This window comes from Podarcis bocagei (genome assembly GCF_964188305.1).
Source record: "Podarcis bocagei genome assembly, chromosome: 13".
Lineage (NCBI taxonomy): Eukaryota > Metazoa > Chordata > Lepidosauria > Squamata > Lacertidae > Podarcis > Podarcis bocagei.
Window position 1 is genome coordinate 45914399 of NC_138138.1, and position 15313 is coordinate 45929711.

Below are 15313 nucleotides of genomic sequence, written 5' to 3' on the forward strand. Positions count from 1 at the left end.
AGTGTCTGTATTCAACCCCCAAAATAAAAATGGTAGGGTTTCAAGCAGGCAACTTTATATATTTCACCTCATCTTGATGTGCTAAATGTTAGATCCATAACCTATTAGAGACCATAACCTCTTAGAGTTGCTGCAATGAAATCCCTTAATTGAGCCATATGCAGAGAAGGAATTAATGCTCTCAATCATAAGGAATAATTTAAAACTTTACTGCAAATTGTCTTGAAATAGTTACAAAGAAATGTTAGCCGCCCAGAGTAGCTGGGACAACCCATGCAGATGGGTGGCATATAAATAATAGTTCAGGTGCCCTTGATTTTTAGTATTGAACATGAGAGCTCTCTACGCAATATCAACTTATTACCTAACTGCTATATATATTCAAATAGTAGTGGAATTTGGAAAGGGCCTGTGTGTAAGATGGAAGAGGGCTTGATTTTAGGAAGAAGCAGATTTCTAAATATGTTATGCACTAAAAACCATGCACTAGGCACTAGGCAAGCCACCCCAATCTCTGAGTGGTGCTAGATTCTAGGGAGTTCCAGGCATGCTTTTTGAAGACTCGTGGGTATTTGGGGGGGGGGTTGAAAAATGAGGGACAGTGGAGATGGTGCTATCTTTCTGATAAAGTGGACCCTCCAGATACAAATTTAATTCATTCCGGGGGTCCATGCGCACCCCAAAAATTTCATAAGAAGAGGCACCACTTCTGCGCATGTGCACAGCACAATAGAGCATTCACAACCCAAAAGGTACATTACACGAAGGTAATGTAACCCGAGGGTCCACTGTATATGATTTATTTACACACATATACAGTGGTACCTCGGGTTACATACTGTGATGGGATGATTAGCTGCTTGTGCGTAAAATCGTGGTCCCTCAGAGTTTGTGCAACTCCACAAACCTCTGTGTGTGACAGAGCTCCTCAAACATGTCTGCCCTAGTCACTTGCAGATTCCGACAGTGGTTGTTTTCGGAAGCGCTTCCAGCATAGAAGCTCCTTAACGGAAACACGTCTTCTGGACTCACGACGTGTCAGCTTCCGGCGAGGAATGGGTCTCCCTATGGGAGCTTCTGACACCTCCCCGCTGTTCTCGCTGGACGTGTCCCTGAGCCCTCCCTCTTCCCTGCTAGTTCCTGCTTTAGCTGCTGCGTCTCTCTCCGCATTCATGAGACCTTCCTCCAGAGACCCATCTCTCCCCCTGCTGGTCCCTGCTTTCGCTGCTGAGTCCCTCCCAGCCTCTGTGAGCCCCCTCCCCACCTGTTCCTCCGATGGCAGTTCCCTGACATCCACCTCCCCTCCAGGGCCCCCTTCACCCCCGCCCATTCCCTCTCCTCTGGGCGGTGAGGAGGTAAAACCCCGAAAGGAATCCTCTTCATCTTCAGACGTCTCGAACATTTCCCTCCATCAGTCTCTGTTCCGGCTCGCTGAATCCTCCTCCTCCTCGGAATCAGTGAACCCCTCCAACTCTTCTTCTTCGTCGGTGGTGGCAAAGTATTCCCTTCGGAACCTCGCCACTGGCTGAGGTTTACGTGGGAACCTCTGATGAAACGTTTCTATTAAAACCTCGTCATTGACATCCTCTGCCATGACCCAGGTGTTTTCCGACTCCGGTTCCCCTTCCCACGTTACCAAATACTCTACTTGATCTCCCTTCCACCTGGAATCGAGAATCTCCGCTACATGGTAGCTGTGTTCCCTCTCCTCCATTGCTGGTCCCCGAGTGACCCTCCCTTCTCTGTCCCCTTTATACGGTGACAGCAACGACCTGTGGAAAACTGGGTGCAGCTTCATGTGGTTCGGTAACCGGAGTCTGAAAGCCACTGGGTTGACCTGTTGCGTGACTTCAAATGGGCCCAGTCTTTTGGGTCTTAACTTCTTACAACCCCCTTTGAATGGTAACCCTTGGGTTGACAGCCACACCTGGTCCCCCACCCTAATGGTTTCACCTTCTCTTCTGTTTTTGTCTGCCTGCCTCTTATATTCCTCCTTGGCCCTGTCTAAGTTAAGTTGGAGCTGGCGATGGATCGCTTCCATTTCTTCTACGAACTGTTCGGCAGCTGGAACGCTCCAGTTCTCCCCTTCCCCCCCCTGGGAAAGCTCGGGGATGGCACCCGTAATTAGCCAAAAAGGGGCTCATCCCCGTGGACACGTTCTCCGCATTGTTGTAGGCAAATTCTGCCAACGCCAGCTTCTCCACCCAATCATTCTCTCTGTCATTCACATAACACCTCAAATATTGCTGGAGGATGCCATTGGCTCTTTCCGCCTGCCCGTTGGTTTCAGAATGCCGGGCAGTTGAAAAATTGACCTCTACATGCAGTAAGCTCATGAGCTTCCTCCAGAACCTGGAAGTAAATTGTTTCCCTCGGTCTGAAACCACCCTCAAGGGGGCGCCATGCAACCTAAACACATTTTCTACAAACAATTTAGCGGTTTCTTCTGCCGTGACAGCATGTGAGCAGGCTATAAAGTGGTCCATTTTGGTTAACAGGTCTACCACAACCATGATGGCTGTTTTCCCTCTGGACCTTGGCAGATCAGTCATGAAATCTATTGCCACTGTTTCCCATGGTCTTTCAGGTGTGGGTAGTGGTTCTAATAACCCTGCCGGTGCCCGCCTCTCCCCCTTGGCTCGCTGGCATTGGTCACACCCTCTCACATACTCCCGCACATCTTCCCTGACCTTGGGCCACCAAAATTCCCTGGTAACCAGCCACATGGTTTTGTGTTGCCCAAAATGCCCTGCTGTGGGGCTATCGTGCAGTTGCTTGAGTACCTTCTCCCTCAAATCACCTTCAGGTATATATAACGCTCCCTTGTAATACAACGCCCCGTTTCTCTCCTCAAAACCCCTGGGTTTGTCTCCCTCCCTCCTGAGACCCCTGAGTTTCTCCTGGGCGTATTCATCATGCACCGTTCCCTCTACCAGTTCCCTTTGCCCCACCAATGCCGCCCCACACACCCAGCGGTCCTCTGGAATGACATGTGTTTCTTCGGGTGCTCCCTCCCCCTCCAAATATTCAGGTTTGCGTGAGAGAGCGTCCGCCCTAACGTTCTCTGGGCCTGGCACATAACAAATCTCAAAGTTAAATTTGGAGAACTCCTGGGCCCATCTCAACTGCCGTTGGTTGAGCACTCGCGCAGTTCTCCAATACTCTAGGTTCTTATGGTCAGTGCACACTTGCACCTTATGTTGTGCACCAATTAGCAGGTGCCTCCATCTCCGGAAAGCCTCATGAATAGCAAGAAGTTCTCGGTCGTACACCGTGTAGTTCCTCTCGGATTTGTTCAGCTTTCGCGAAAAAAAGGCACACGGTCTCCACTCTGACTCCTCCTTCCCTGGCTGCAGAAGAAGCACCGCCCCTATGGCTCTGTCTGATGCGTCTGTTTCGACTCTCAGCTTTTTTTGTAAATCCACATGCAAAAGTTGTCCTTCAGAGGCGAAGGCCCTTTTCAGTTCCTCAAACGCACGCTCCGCCTCTGCAGTCCAAACAAATTTCTTCTTACTGCTGAGACAGTCCGTAATGGGCGCCGTCAGGTGTGCAAAGTTTCGGATGAACTTACGATAAAAGTTCCCAAACCCTAGGAACCTCTGCACATCCTTCTTGGTTTTGGGTGTTTTCCATTCCAGCACTGCCTGGACCTTGCCGGGATCCATGGCCAATCCCTTGTCTGACAGGCGGTACCCCAGGAATTCCACCTCCTTGGTATGAAGCTGACACTTCTCCAGTTTCACCCACAGCCTGTTGGCTTACAGCCTGCTCAACACTTCTCTGACGTCTCTCACATGCTGCTCCTCATTCTCAGAATACACCAACACGTCATCTAGGAAGGCCACGCAATTCTTGTAAAGCAAAGGCCCCAGTACGTGGTTCATAAATGATTGGAAGCACGCCGAGCCTGCTTGTAAGCCAAATGGCATCACGAGATATTCAAATGCCCCCAAAGGGGTGAACATGGTGGTTTTCCATTCATCCCCTTTCCTTATACGTATCAGGTTGTACGCCCCCCTTAGGTCCAGCTTTGTAAAAATCTTTCCCTTCCGCACCCTGGTCAAAATGTCGTCAATCCTGGGCATAGGGAAAGCCACTGGTTCTGTCACTGCATTTAACCCCCTGAAGTCACACACCAGTCTCGGCTTGTCTGTGTGTTTTTTATCCACAAAAAACACTGGGCTACCTCCCGCTGCTTTGGACTCTCTGATGAAGCCTCTCTTCAGGTTCTTGTCAATGAACTCTCTTAGCTCCTGCATTTCTCTGTCTGACATGGCATACAACTTGCCTACAGGAAGCTGTGCCCCAGGGAGTAAATTGATTTGACAGTCAAAGGGCCTATGCGGGGGTAGTTGGTCAGCTTCCTTCTCGCTGAACACGTCGCTGAGATCTGCGTATTGTGGTGGTACCTTCACCTTCTCCATTACTTCTGTCCCTGCTAGGGTGGCTTGGGCCCCTGCTGAACCCTTTCCCCCTTTGCAGTGTTCTAAGCAATGTGCTGAACCAAAGGAAACCACTCTCTGATGCCAGCCCACCAGTGGATCATGTAGCGCTAGCCAGCTCATTCCCAAAATAATAGGAGCTCCTCCCAAGGTGGCCACATTAAACGCTATCAGTTCTGTGTGCCTTGCCACCCTCATTATCATTGGGACGGTCTGCAAGCTGACTCCTCCTCCCAACAACTCCCTGCCATCGATCGTGGTCACCTGCAGGGGGTTGCTTAAAGGGATCGTCTGTATCTGGTGTTCAGCAGCAAACTCTTTGCTCATAAAATTGCAGGAGCTGCCTGAGTCCAACAGCGCCTTTATCTTTAGGGGGTGTCCATTTTGCAGCTCTAGCGACACTTCAATCACTAGAGCAGGTTGAGGAGCTTCTGGCATGGGCACTTTCACTGCTCTTCGGCCTGGCTGCTGTGCCCCGACTGTGGCAACCAGGCGTTGGCTTTTACCTGCTCCGGTTTTCCCTCCTCTCTTCCCTCAACAGCTCCCACCATCCCTTGCCATTCCTTCCTCTGGGGGCAGACTCTGGCAAAGTGACCTGGCTGTTGGCAGAGATAGCATTTCCGGGCGCCTTTTCCCTCCTTCTTTCCCCCCTCACTGGGCTTTGAAACTGCGCGCGCGCGCGCTGTTCCGATTTCCATCGGCTCTGCAGGCGGGAAAGTTGTCTCTGGAATGCGGAACTCCTTCCAGCGTTCCCCCTTCCCTTCCCGCCTCTCCAAAGCTCTCGCCTCCTGGCGCGCTCCTATGGTCAGCGCAGATTTAGTCAGTTGATCCATAGAATCCGCCCTAGGACCCCGGGAAAGTTCGTCTTTCACAGCCGAAGCAAGGCCTTTTTCAAATAGCATTTGAATAGGTGCCGCCGATAAGTCCCACCCCAATCTGTGAACCAGCATGGTGAACTCAGTCCAGTACTCACGGACAGATCGGCTTCCCTGCTTGCAAGCCATTAGCTGTCTGCGCACCACTCCCTCCTCAATATCGCTGGAAAACATGAGATCCATTGCACGAAAGAACTTCATGGTTCCTTTAGGACGTCATTGTGCGTTGCCATCAGGGGTCGAACCCAGTCCCTCGCCCCCCTCTCAAGATGCCCAATCACGAAAGCAACTCGCGATTCCTCATCAGGGAATTCATCAAACTGCACATTAAGGGCATATTGCATCTCTGTCCTAAAGGCATGGTAGTCCTTGGGGTCCCCCCCAAACTTCTGCACCAATCCTGGTACCTTTCTGTTGAACTGGGTGGCTCTCCCCTTCTTGTCTGCATCCTGAGCCCTTCTCTCCTCAAGCCTCACCGTCTGCAGCGCCAGTTGGATTTCCAACGCTCGGTACCTTTCTTCCAAGCTTGGACCCGTTCCAACTCCTGCCTCTCCGGTTCCGGCTGGGTCGCTCATGATGCCTTCTCCTGCACAAACAGCTTACAAAGACTGTCGGAATGCTGTGATGGGATGATTAGCTGCTTGTGCGTAAAATCGTGGTCCCTCAGAGTTTGTGCAACTCCACAAACCTCTGTGTGTGACAGAGCTCCTCAAACATGTCTGCCCTAGTCACTTGCAGATTCCGACAGTGGTTGTTTTCGGAAGCGCTTCCAGCATAGAAGCTCCTTAACGGAAACACGTCTTCTGGACTCACGACGTGTCAGCTTCCGGCGAGGAATGGTTCTCCCTATGGGAGCTTCTGACACCTCCCCGCTGTTCTCGCTGGACGTGTCCCTGAGCCCTCCCTCTTCCCTGCTAGTTCCTGCTTTAGCTGCTGCGTCTCTCTCCGCATTCATGAGACCTTCCTCCAGAGACCCATCTCTCCCCCTGCTGGTCCCTGCTTTCGCTGCTGAGTCCCTCCCAGCCTCTGTGAGCCCCCTCCCCACCTGTTCCTCCGATGGCAGTTCCCTGACACATACACTTCAGGTTACAGACTCCGCTAACCCAGAAATATTACCTCAGGTTAAGAACTTTGCTTCAGGATGAGAACAGAAATTGGGCTCTGGCAGCGCGGCAGCAGCAGGAAGCCCCATTAGCTAAAATGGTGCTTCAGGTTAAGAACAGTTTCAGGTTAAGAACGGACCTCCAGAATAAATTAAGTACTTAACCCAAGGGACCACTGTATGTTCAACCTGAGCCTATGATGGAGGGGATCACAGCATAATCATTCCATGAAGGTCTTGCTTCTCACATAGCTGCAACCTTAGATTCAAACTGACCTACCGTAATCCATGCCTCTGATCCTCTCTCCAGCTGCCTTCACCAAGATGCAACTTTCCCCCTAGCTCTCATCATGCACAAACGTCCATTCTCAACTCAGCTCTAAAGCTCCACTTTAAAACACTCCTTTGTCTTTCAAACTAATTCTGAGTTGAGAAAGGGGCCCCTCCCATTTGCCGTCTGGCACAGAGTCCCCTCCCTTAGACTTTCTTAATGGCCCATTACAGTGGAACCTCAGCTTGCAGACATAATCCATGACGAAGGCACGTCCACAACCTGCAGTGTTCGCATCCTGAAGCACCGCTTCTGCACAGGTGCTGGTGTGATTTGGCACTTCTGCGCATGCGTGAGCAGCGAAATCCAGAAATAACTTGTTTCGGTACTTCCAGGTTTCCTGTAGTCCACAACCTGAAAACACGTAACCTGAAGCAACCGTAACATGAGGTATGACTGTACTTCCCTTCATAAAAGCATGAAAAAAGAGTGAAACTCAGGGCTGAGTTGGGATCTACCCATTCTTCATAAGTATAAACAGAATGTACATTTTCTGACACATTATAAAAAAAGACTTGTACCAAAAACTGAAAACTGACTTGATCTCATTTCATATATACAAGTCTATGGATACAATACAACAAAAGCATTGTTGCATTGAGCCCTCTCTTTATACTCAAGCAATGAAGTATTAAATTATACAAAGATTCCATTTAAAAACCAAATAGCTATATTAAAATAAACGTGAATATGCCAGACTAGCCTCTAATTTTACTTAAAAAGGAAAGAGCTTCAGGCTGGCTTCCGCAAAGAAATAGAACTTACATTAAAAAAAAAAATTGATCTCAAAATCACCGCACAATAATAATAAATGCTGTAATACTTTCATTATTTCACATAGTACCAGTTTTCCTGTAGCTATTTTATGTTTTGCTGTGCAAGGAAATAAAAAACAAATTTATTATTCATTTATTTCTCTGCATTAGCTGTTCTTTGTTGTTCAGCTCAGGCCTCAAAACAATGATGTAGCATTTAGGGAAAAAGATACATCCTAGTAACCCTGCACTGGAAGCCAAGATGGAGAAAATCTCCACAGCCACCATGTATTTTCCTCTTGTGCTCAGGTAAGTTGGAACAAAAGAGAGCCAAACACTGCAAAAGACCAACATGCTGAAAGTGATGAACTTGGCTTCATTAAAACTGTCAGGCAACTTCCTGGCTAGGAAAGCTACAGTGAAGCTGACAATGGCTAGGAAGCCCATGTAGCTCAAGATACAATAAAACATGATGCTTGAGCCTTCATTACATAGCAATACAATTTCTTCAGTCCCTGAGGGTGTGTCCACATCTGGGAATGGTGGAAAGGTTCCCAACCACAGAATACAAATCCCTACTTGAGTACTGGAGGAGGAGATGACTACGGAATAAGCCAAGCGTTTACCAATCCATTTCCTCATCCTGGATCCAGGTTTAGTAGCCATGAATGCTAAAACCACAGAGATGGTTTTTGCCAGGATACTAGAGAGGGCGATAGAGAAAATGGTACCAAAAGCAGTTTGTCGGATAAGACAGGTCACCTCATTAGGCCTTCCAATGAACAGTAAGGAACAAAGGAAGCACAAGAGGAGGGAGATGAGGAGAACGTTGGTGAGGCCTCTGTTGTTGGCTTTGACTATGGCAGTGTCCCAGCATTTAATGAAGATGACAAGTACCAAAATTGTGGTCAGAGACAACAAAACCGCAAAGGAAATTAGAACAATGCCCAAAGTGTCATCTAAAGCCAGGAAGTTTGGAATCTTAGGAATGCATTGATCCCGACCTTTGTTTGGATATTGATGATTTGGACAAGTGACACAAGTTTCCATGTCTGGGAGGGAAATGAAATTTAATTCAATGAACATTATTCTCAAGATTAAGAACTGTTTTTTCAAGAGTCCCCCTAACAAATATTCACCATGGAAACATTACAAAGCCTTTGTAACAATGTGCTTCCAAAAAGAAATGCCAAAGGTCAAACCCAGAGTCTTGACCCCCTTTCCCCCCTATTATAATAACAACTGCTATGCAGTGAAAAGAGAGAATCATTGCAGAAGTTATTCAATATCTTGGAAGCCAAAATAATGATAATTTGGTTAGACTTTCTGCTGCCGAAATAGCTTTGTTCTTAAAAAAACAGACCACAACTTACATTAAATCCTGGTTAATTAATTTCTGCTAATGCACAACTGTTGTGCAGTGAAAAGAAAGAATTATTGCAAAAGATATACAATATATGAGAAGCCAAAATAATGATATGTTGAAACTTTTTATCCTCTGCCCATATAGTTTGTTCTTAAAGAACAGACCATGTTTGCTTTATCCTGATTGATTTGTTTCCCTTTGTTTCAAGCTATTTTATTGCACACTGCCTTGATTCTTGGGTATATTGTGATATATGGACAAGCAGTGGTGCATTTATACCAGAAATATGATGCCATTCAAGAACTTATAAAATATCAGAATAATGTCCACTATTTGATTGCTGACTCAGGACCCTAACCTGTGTTTTATATAACTGACTTTTTATTTTGTTCTGTGTACCAATGTTCTTTTGTTGCTATGGCCAATGGCTGACACAAATCAAGTTTCATTCATTCATGCTGGAATGGGATGGCAAAAGCAGGGATAAGGGGAGATGATGTGGTTGGACCAAAAGAGAATAACAAAAAGGGAAAAGCCATTGGGTGAATCATTTCTGGTAAGATTCATAACCAATGTGCGGAACAGTGAAAGATGTAGAACTGCTAACAAACCTCTGGAGAAAGGGGAGGGCAGGAGAAGGAATTGGTACTGATTTAGGAGTTGCTTTTCTGGAGGTCTGTGCCATTGTGTGCCAGAAACTATATTGTTTGAAAGTATGGTGGTTTTGGAGCACTATGAGAAGGACATCTAAGGAGACCCAAATACACCAGGTTAATGAGAGGGGAGAATTCTTGAGGGCTCTCAAGACATTCTTGAGATGCTTCATAACAGGTCTTCTGTTTTAAAAGCATTTTTTCACACTAACCAAAAATAGTTTTAATGGGATGTTCTACATATTCAGACAATGAATTATGCCATTATTATATCAGAGTTACTTCGGAATTTTGTTACGCTGAAATATTTTACCTGTGTTTCTAATCATATTATAAGTTTTAATAATATTATCAAGGTCTTTCCATAAAACTTAACTATATAAACAATAAGAACCATATATTATACCATGATTTGAATGTGGGGGAGGGACCCAAAGTTAATAATCCAACCTGTTCAGATGGGCAGGGTACAAATAAAATTATTATTTAGAATCGTAACAGCTAACTTGCAAAACAGTAAATCCTACCAATCTCATTTGAAAACATCCCATCTGGACATGGAACACAATCATAACAGCAAAATTTCTCCCCCTCCTTTTTAAACTTCCGGTAACCAGGATGGCAGTTGTCATTACATACTGAAACAGGTGGCACCTATCCAAGGGGAAAGGTTATTATTAAGAAAATGCCTGGGGAATTGATCTTAAATAAGTAAGAATCACCAGTAAACTGGAGTGTATATGATATGGAATAACATAGCCATATGAGCACAGGTGCAAGATTCAGTGAATGAAATACTGATTATGTCAAGCATCTTACAACTAAACATTAGAATTTCTATAATGAGTCCACCAAATAATTGACCTATTTATACATCTGATCTAATACCATTAACTAGGCTGGAGACCCTATGACTCTCCATATTTTGTTGAATTAGCGTTCCTATCAGCCAAAGTTTTCCAACTGAAGGGCCAAAGGTTTCCATAGTTATGATGACTCATTTATACAGATACAAAATCAATACAGGTGTGGAACAACTAAAGGAAAAAATATAATAAATCCTTTTGATGTTCATAGATAGCTCACCTAGAAAGTATATTGGTATTTATTGATTAAACATACGGACAAAACTTTTTCAAGCTAATTCTTCCAGATTTGAAGATGCTGTAAAAGAAAGCCTTAAAGCCAGAAAGAAGAGCTTCTAACATCTATCGGCTGTATAGTATAGTTATGTTGAAAATGAATGTAATAGAAAATATTAAACATCATTGTATCCAGTCTGCTTGATACGTGAAGAGTCCCACTTCATTTTATCTACTGTCTGATTGAGTGTAAGATGTTAAATGCAGATAGAATGTGCCAGGAATGGGAATACAACCTAGGTGTAACAATAGATGAAGATGCCTGGGTTTGAATCAGGATGAAACTTGCTATAAATGCCACTTTTGCAAGAGACCAAGAGGCAGTGCTTAAGGCAGTGTTTCACTGGTACTACAGTCAAGCATTCTCACATCACTTTTACAACCTCATCTCGTGGCTGGTGAAGCTGTAACAAGAGGGGGTAACTTTATACATTTATAGTGGGAGTGTTACAAGTTTACTGGGTTTTGGCAAAGCATATTTGATATTCTTCATAGTATTATTGACCAGCCATTTTATTGCTTGATCATGAATGTTGCTATTTGAAAGGCAGTGTGGCTATTTCCCCACCTGAGTCAAGTTCCAATGCCATTTGATTCTGTCCTCATCAATGGTCAGTTGTTTCCCAGGAGGTGCCTGAGGATCCAGTTCCCCCACTTTAACCCTGATGTAGGATTCATTTGGGAAAGTCACCAAGTTTCTAATATCAAATCCACCCACTAATTCCCCATGTTTGTTAAATGCAATTTCATCTCCAGCACTGTTGTTGAATGACATCATCTGAAGGGATGAGTGGAGCTAGAGAGAGAAAGAATGAGTTGTAAAATCTATAAAGGGTTGTAATATTATAATTACATTTATTTTGTGCTGGCAAAATCACAACAAAGTGCAGTCAGCTTTTGGTAGCAGATACAGGAAGAGAGTGACAAATAATCAAATCAGTGGAAATTCAGGATTTGAAGGTGCTTCCCAATATATTTAGGGAGGACAGCTAAGACTATTACAGTTGCTGGAGGCAAGAAGGCTTCCCCTAGAAAACTGAATTCTTGTTGAAATAAGGAGTGGGGAAAGTACACAAGCTTGGGCTAAATAAATGCAAGCAGACAATAAGATAAGCTAAAAAGGATTTCATTTTGCCCATTCCTAAAAACATAAAGAGCAACAGTAAAACATTATTTAAATAGTTGAGTAGCAAGACTTTGGCTAAGGAGGTGCTTGGACTCTTGGATGACAAGAAAGTCAAATGTGTGTTAAAAGAAGAAAGCAGAGAAAGTGAATTATTTGCATCCTCTCCAGCCTCTGCTTCTGTTTCTGATTATGGACTTTTCCCTGCCCCCAGCCTCTCCCTGCTCACTAAACCCTGTTACCTCTACAGCTTCCAATACCTCATCTTCCCAGTCTGTTCCCTTTTCTCCCTCTGGCCACCCATCCCACCACCCACCCCTGGGCTCTGAGCCTTTTTCCATTGGCTGTTCCCTTGGGGATTCCCCAGCTGACCCCTTCCACCACTCCTCTGCACATAGCCAGTCCATGACATTAATCTGATAATCAAAATACGTAACTTCTCCATGCTTGAGGACTGGGGAGAGGCCAGCATAACACTAACTATAAAAAGGGGATTCAGAGAAATCATGTAAATTACATACTGGTTTGAGAGTGTCACCAAGCATAATGATATGATCCTGTTCTTGGTTTTTGCAAAATGTTAAAGTGGCTTACAATATAGTACCTCTCACCTGGAAGCTTCCCTTTCTTCTACCATTGTCTTAACCTTAACTGGGGTGGGGTAGGGTGGGGTGTTTCATTTCCCTACCTGTCACTGAGTATCCTTCCACCACCTATCTTAGGGTTGCCATATTTCAAAAAATAAAAACCACAGCACCCCAAAATTGTATGGCAGCCCTAATCCTATCTGCTGCTTTCGTGTAGATGTGGTTATTGGCTCCCAATGGCATCCCAGAAGGGGAGACACTGGAACAGTAACTGCATGTAAACTGCACACTTTATGAAAGAGAATATTACCTTCCATGGTTCCCCATTCCAAGGACATGGCCACCCCCTGGCATCAGTTATTCTGTAGTTGCCTCTAGATGAGTACCTGAAGTGTAAGGCATGTGCCAGAGCATAGACAGCATTATAGATAGCATAACTGTGCCCAGTCATACTCATTGCAAAATAAGGAGCAGGAAGGCTGTCCAGCATCTCCTCTCCTGTACATGGGTTTGTGATGTCTGTTGGCTCCATAGCGTTTGGAAATTTACAGCTGAATGCTTGTTCCCAGAAATCCTCGATGAAACCATCTTTATTTGTCCAAGAAGGACGTACATTCCGAAGAAACTCTTGGAAACCTTCTGGGTCACTGTAGTGAATTGCAAAGGATATAGCACCATGAAGCTCTTGTAAATCAAGGCCAGCTATCTTTTGAATGCTAGATAATGTGAAGTCAATTTGGGCTGTTGTAATCCACACTTTTGCTGTAGATACCGTCTCCTGATATTCAGGATGTATTTCTTGAATTATTCTAGTTGCTTCTATAGAAAATGGCAGCCATAAAATAGAAGAAGTTTCTCCATATATAATAACTGCATTAGCTTTGCTCAGTGCAAAAGCTGGCAAAAGACTCATTGTATCAGCACCAAACTTTCGTTCATCCAGGAAGTTATACAAATTTTCACGAATTCGTCTTATGAATGCCGAACAGATTTTATTCTGCAAAAGCATTGGCTCTATGGTCTGCAAAAAATGTCCTCCGCCTTCATCATCTATAGCCATCAGCCCTACCCATTCCCATCCAAAGTACAGAAGTAACTCAACAGTTCCTTGATACTGAAGGGCTTCATTGGGAACCATACGATAAAAGGAAGGGAACTTGATTTGATCATGCACTTCTTCTTGAAATGAACCGTATGATATCTAAAACAAACAAACAATAAAAGTGCACCATTTCAGTGTGGGGGAGGAGCTCAGTGTCTCTACCTTACTAATGGGAAACTGACCAGGCATAACCTTCATCTAAGCCAACCATCCATCCATCCATCCATCCATCCATCCACACATGCATACCCAGAGATGCTGCTGAGTTTGGTTGACTGGAGCCAGATGTAAATTTGCCCACCTAACAATCTAACATCACTCACCAAGAAGACCTTATTTGGATCTGGTAACCATCTTTCCAAAATGAAATCCCCCTGTAAGAACAGGAGCATGAAACAGAAAGGCATCAAATTTGACTCATTAATTATCTAACTCAAGGGTAGTCAACCTTTTTATACCTACCGCCCACTAATGCATCTTTCTTGATGGTAAAATTTCCTTACTGCCCACCAGTGCTCAAAGGAAGGAGGATTCAGCTTGTGCCGTAGAAGCCCCTACCGCCCACCTAGAATCCTGAAACGCCCACTAGTGGGTGGTAGGGACCAGGCTGACAAGCCCTGATCTAACCGGACAAAGATGCACAATAGCAAATCATCTAGTCTAAACCCTTGCAATGCAGGAATATTTTGCCCAACATACGGCTAGAACCAATGACAGTCAAATTAACAGCCTCATGCTCCACCAACTGAGCCAACTTAGCAATCAACTACCTACTTCATTATGTTAGGTGACAAGATAATAATAGGAAAATAAAGACTTCACTTTTTTGTGTCACAAAATTCCTAAATGAAAGGGATAAATTCCCTTTGTTTTGATATTCAAACCCTACCTGTGGAATCCTGTAAAGACCTAAGATGTCTGCCATTGCTGAGGAGGTCTCAGAGCTTAGTCCCCCAATGACTCCTAATACATTTTCCTGGATACCACATTTGTAGTTGGGTACAAAGTTATGTGAGTTAGACAGCAGGTTTTGGGTGTTGTGGTAGGTCATCCTTGAATCAGTATAGCTGTCATAGATGTGGAATCCCAGAGTGACGTTAGGCAATACCTTGGGATTCTCATTGATCTCTGCCACAGCAAACATCAGTGCTAGGATGTGCTGGTAGAACCTTGTCGTCATGCTGCAAACGAAGGGACTTTCATTGGAATATTAAACAAAATCATTTTAACCTGTTTTCATCTAGATATGAGAGCTGAAATTGCCCAAGTGTAAAGAGAGGACACAGGCAACAAAGTTAGTCGTTAGCTAAAATTCCGTTGGCAAGAAAACAACTGTGCTATGATTGTTAGAATTATATAATTTTGTATTTGGAGCTTCCTTCAACCAGATCAGAGTTTTAGTATCTCAGAGCACACCAATTGTGGAATTATCTATATAGATGGGATGGAATATTTCCTTGTATTTCACTGCATTTGTTTGTAATATTTCATCCATTTCCCCCCCTTTAACGCTGTACAGTTTCAGCAATGAACATTAACTGTGCCACAAAAATGTGATAATGAGTTTGGAATCACTGCTACTAAAAATGCACCAGTTTCACACATGTTTGTGTACCTTCAGAACCTTCCTTTAAAAAAAATTGAAACCCAATTTTGAGTGGACATAGAACTTAATGCAGGGAACTGCCTTCTACTAAGTCCCTCTAGCTCAGCATTTTCTACACTGATTACTTTCATGTTGCAGAGTGGGAGTCTTTGTCAGCCCTGCCAGTGGATGCCAATAATTTAAACTACAACCCTTTACATGAAAAGCATGTCCTGGAACACTTCCTTAC

General features: G+C 44.6%; 1 protein-coding gene across 1 annotated transcript; it reads right to left on the bottom strand.

Annotated features, from left to right (window-relative positions):
- Positions 1–7655: 7655 nt before the first annotated feature.
- On the bottom strand, positions 7656–14658 carry LOC308570745 (vomeronasal type-2 receptor 26-like; the record flags this gene model as incomplete). Its single annotated transcript, XM_081165661.1, has 6 exons — positions 7656–8557; positions 10052–10178; positions 11235–11462; positions 12687–13577; positions 13802–13852; positions 14368–14658. The coding sequence occupies 6 exons, from the start codon at positions 14656–14658 to the stop codon at positions 7656–7658; spliced, it is 2490 nt and encodes an 829-aa protein (XP_081021787.1).
- Positions 14659–15313: the final 655 nt, after the last annotated feature.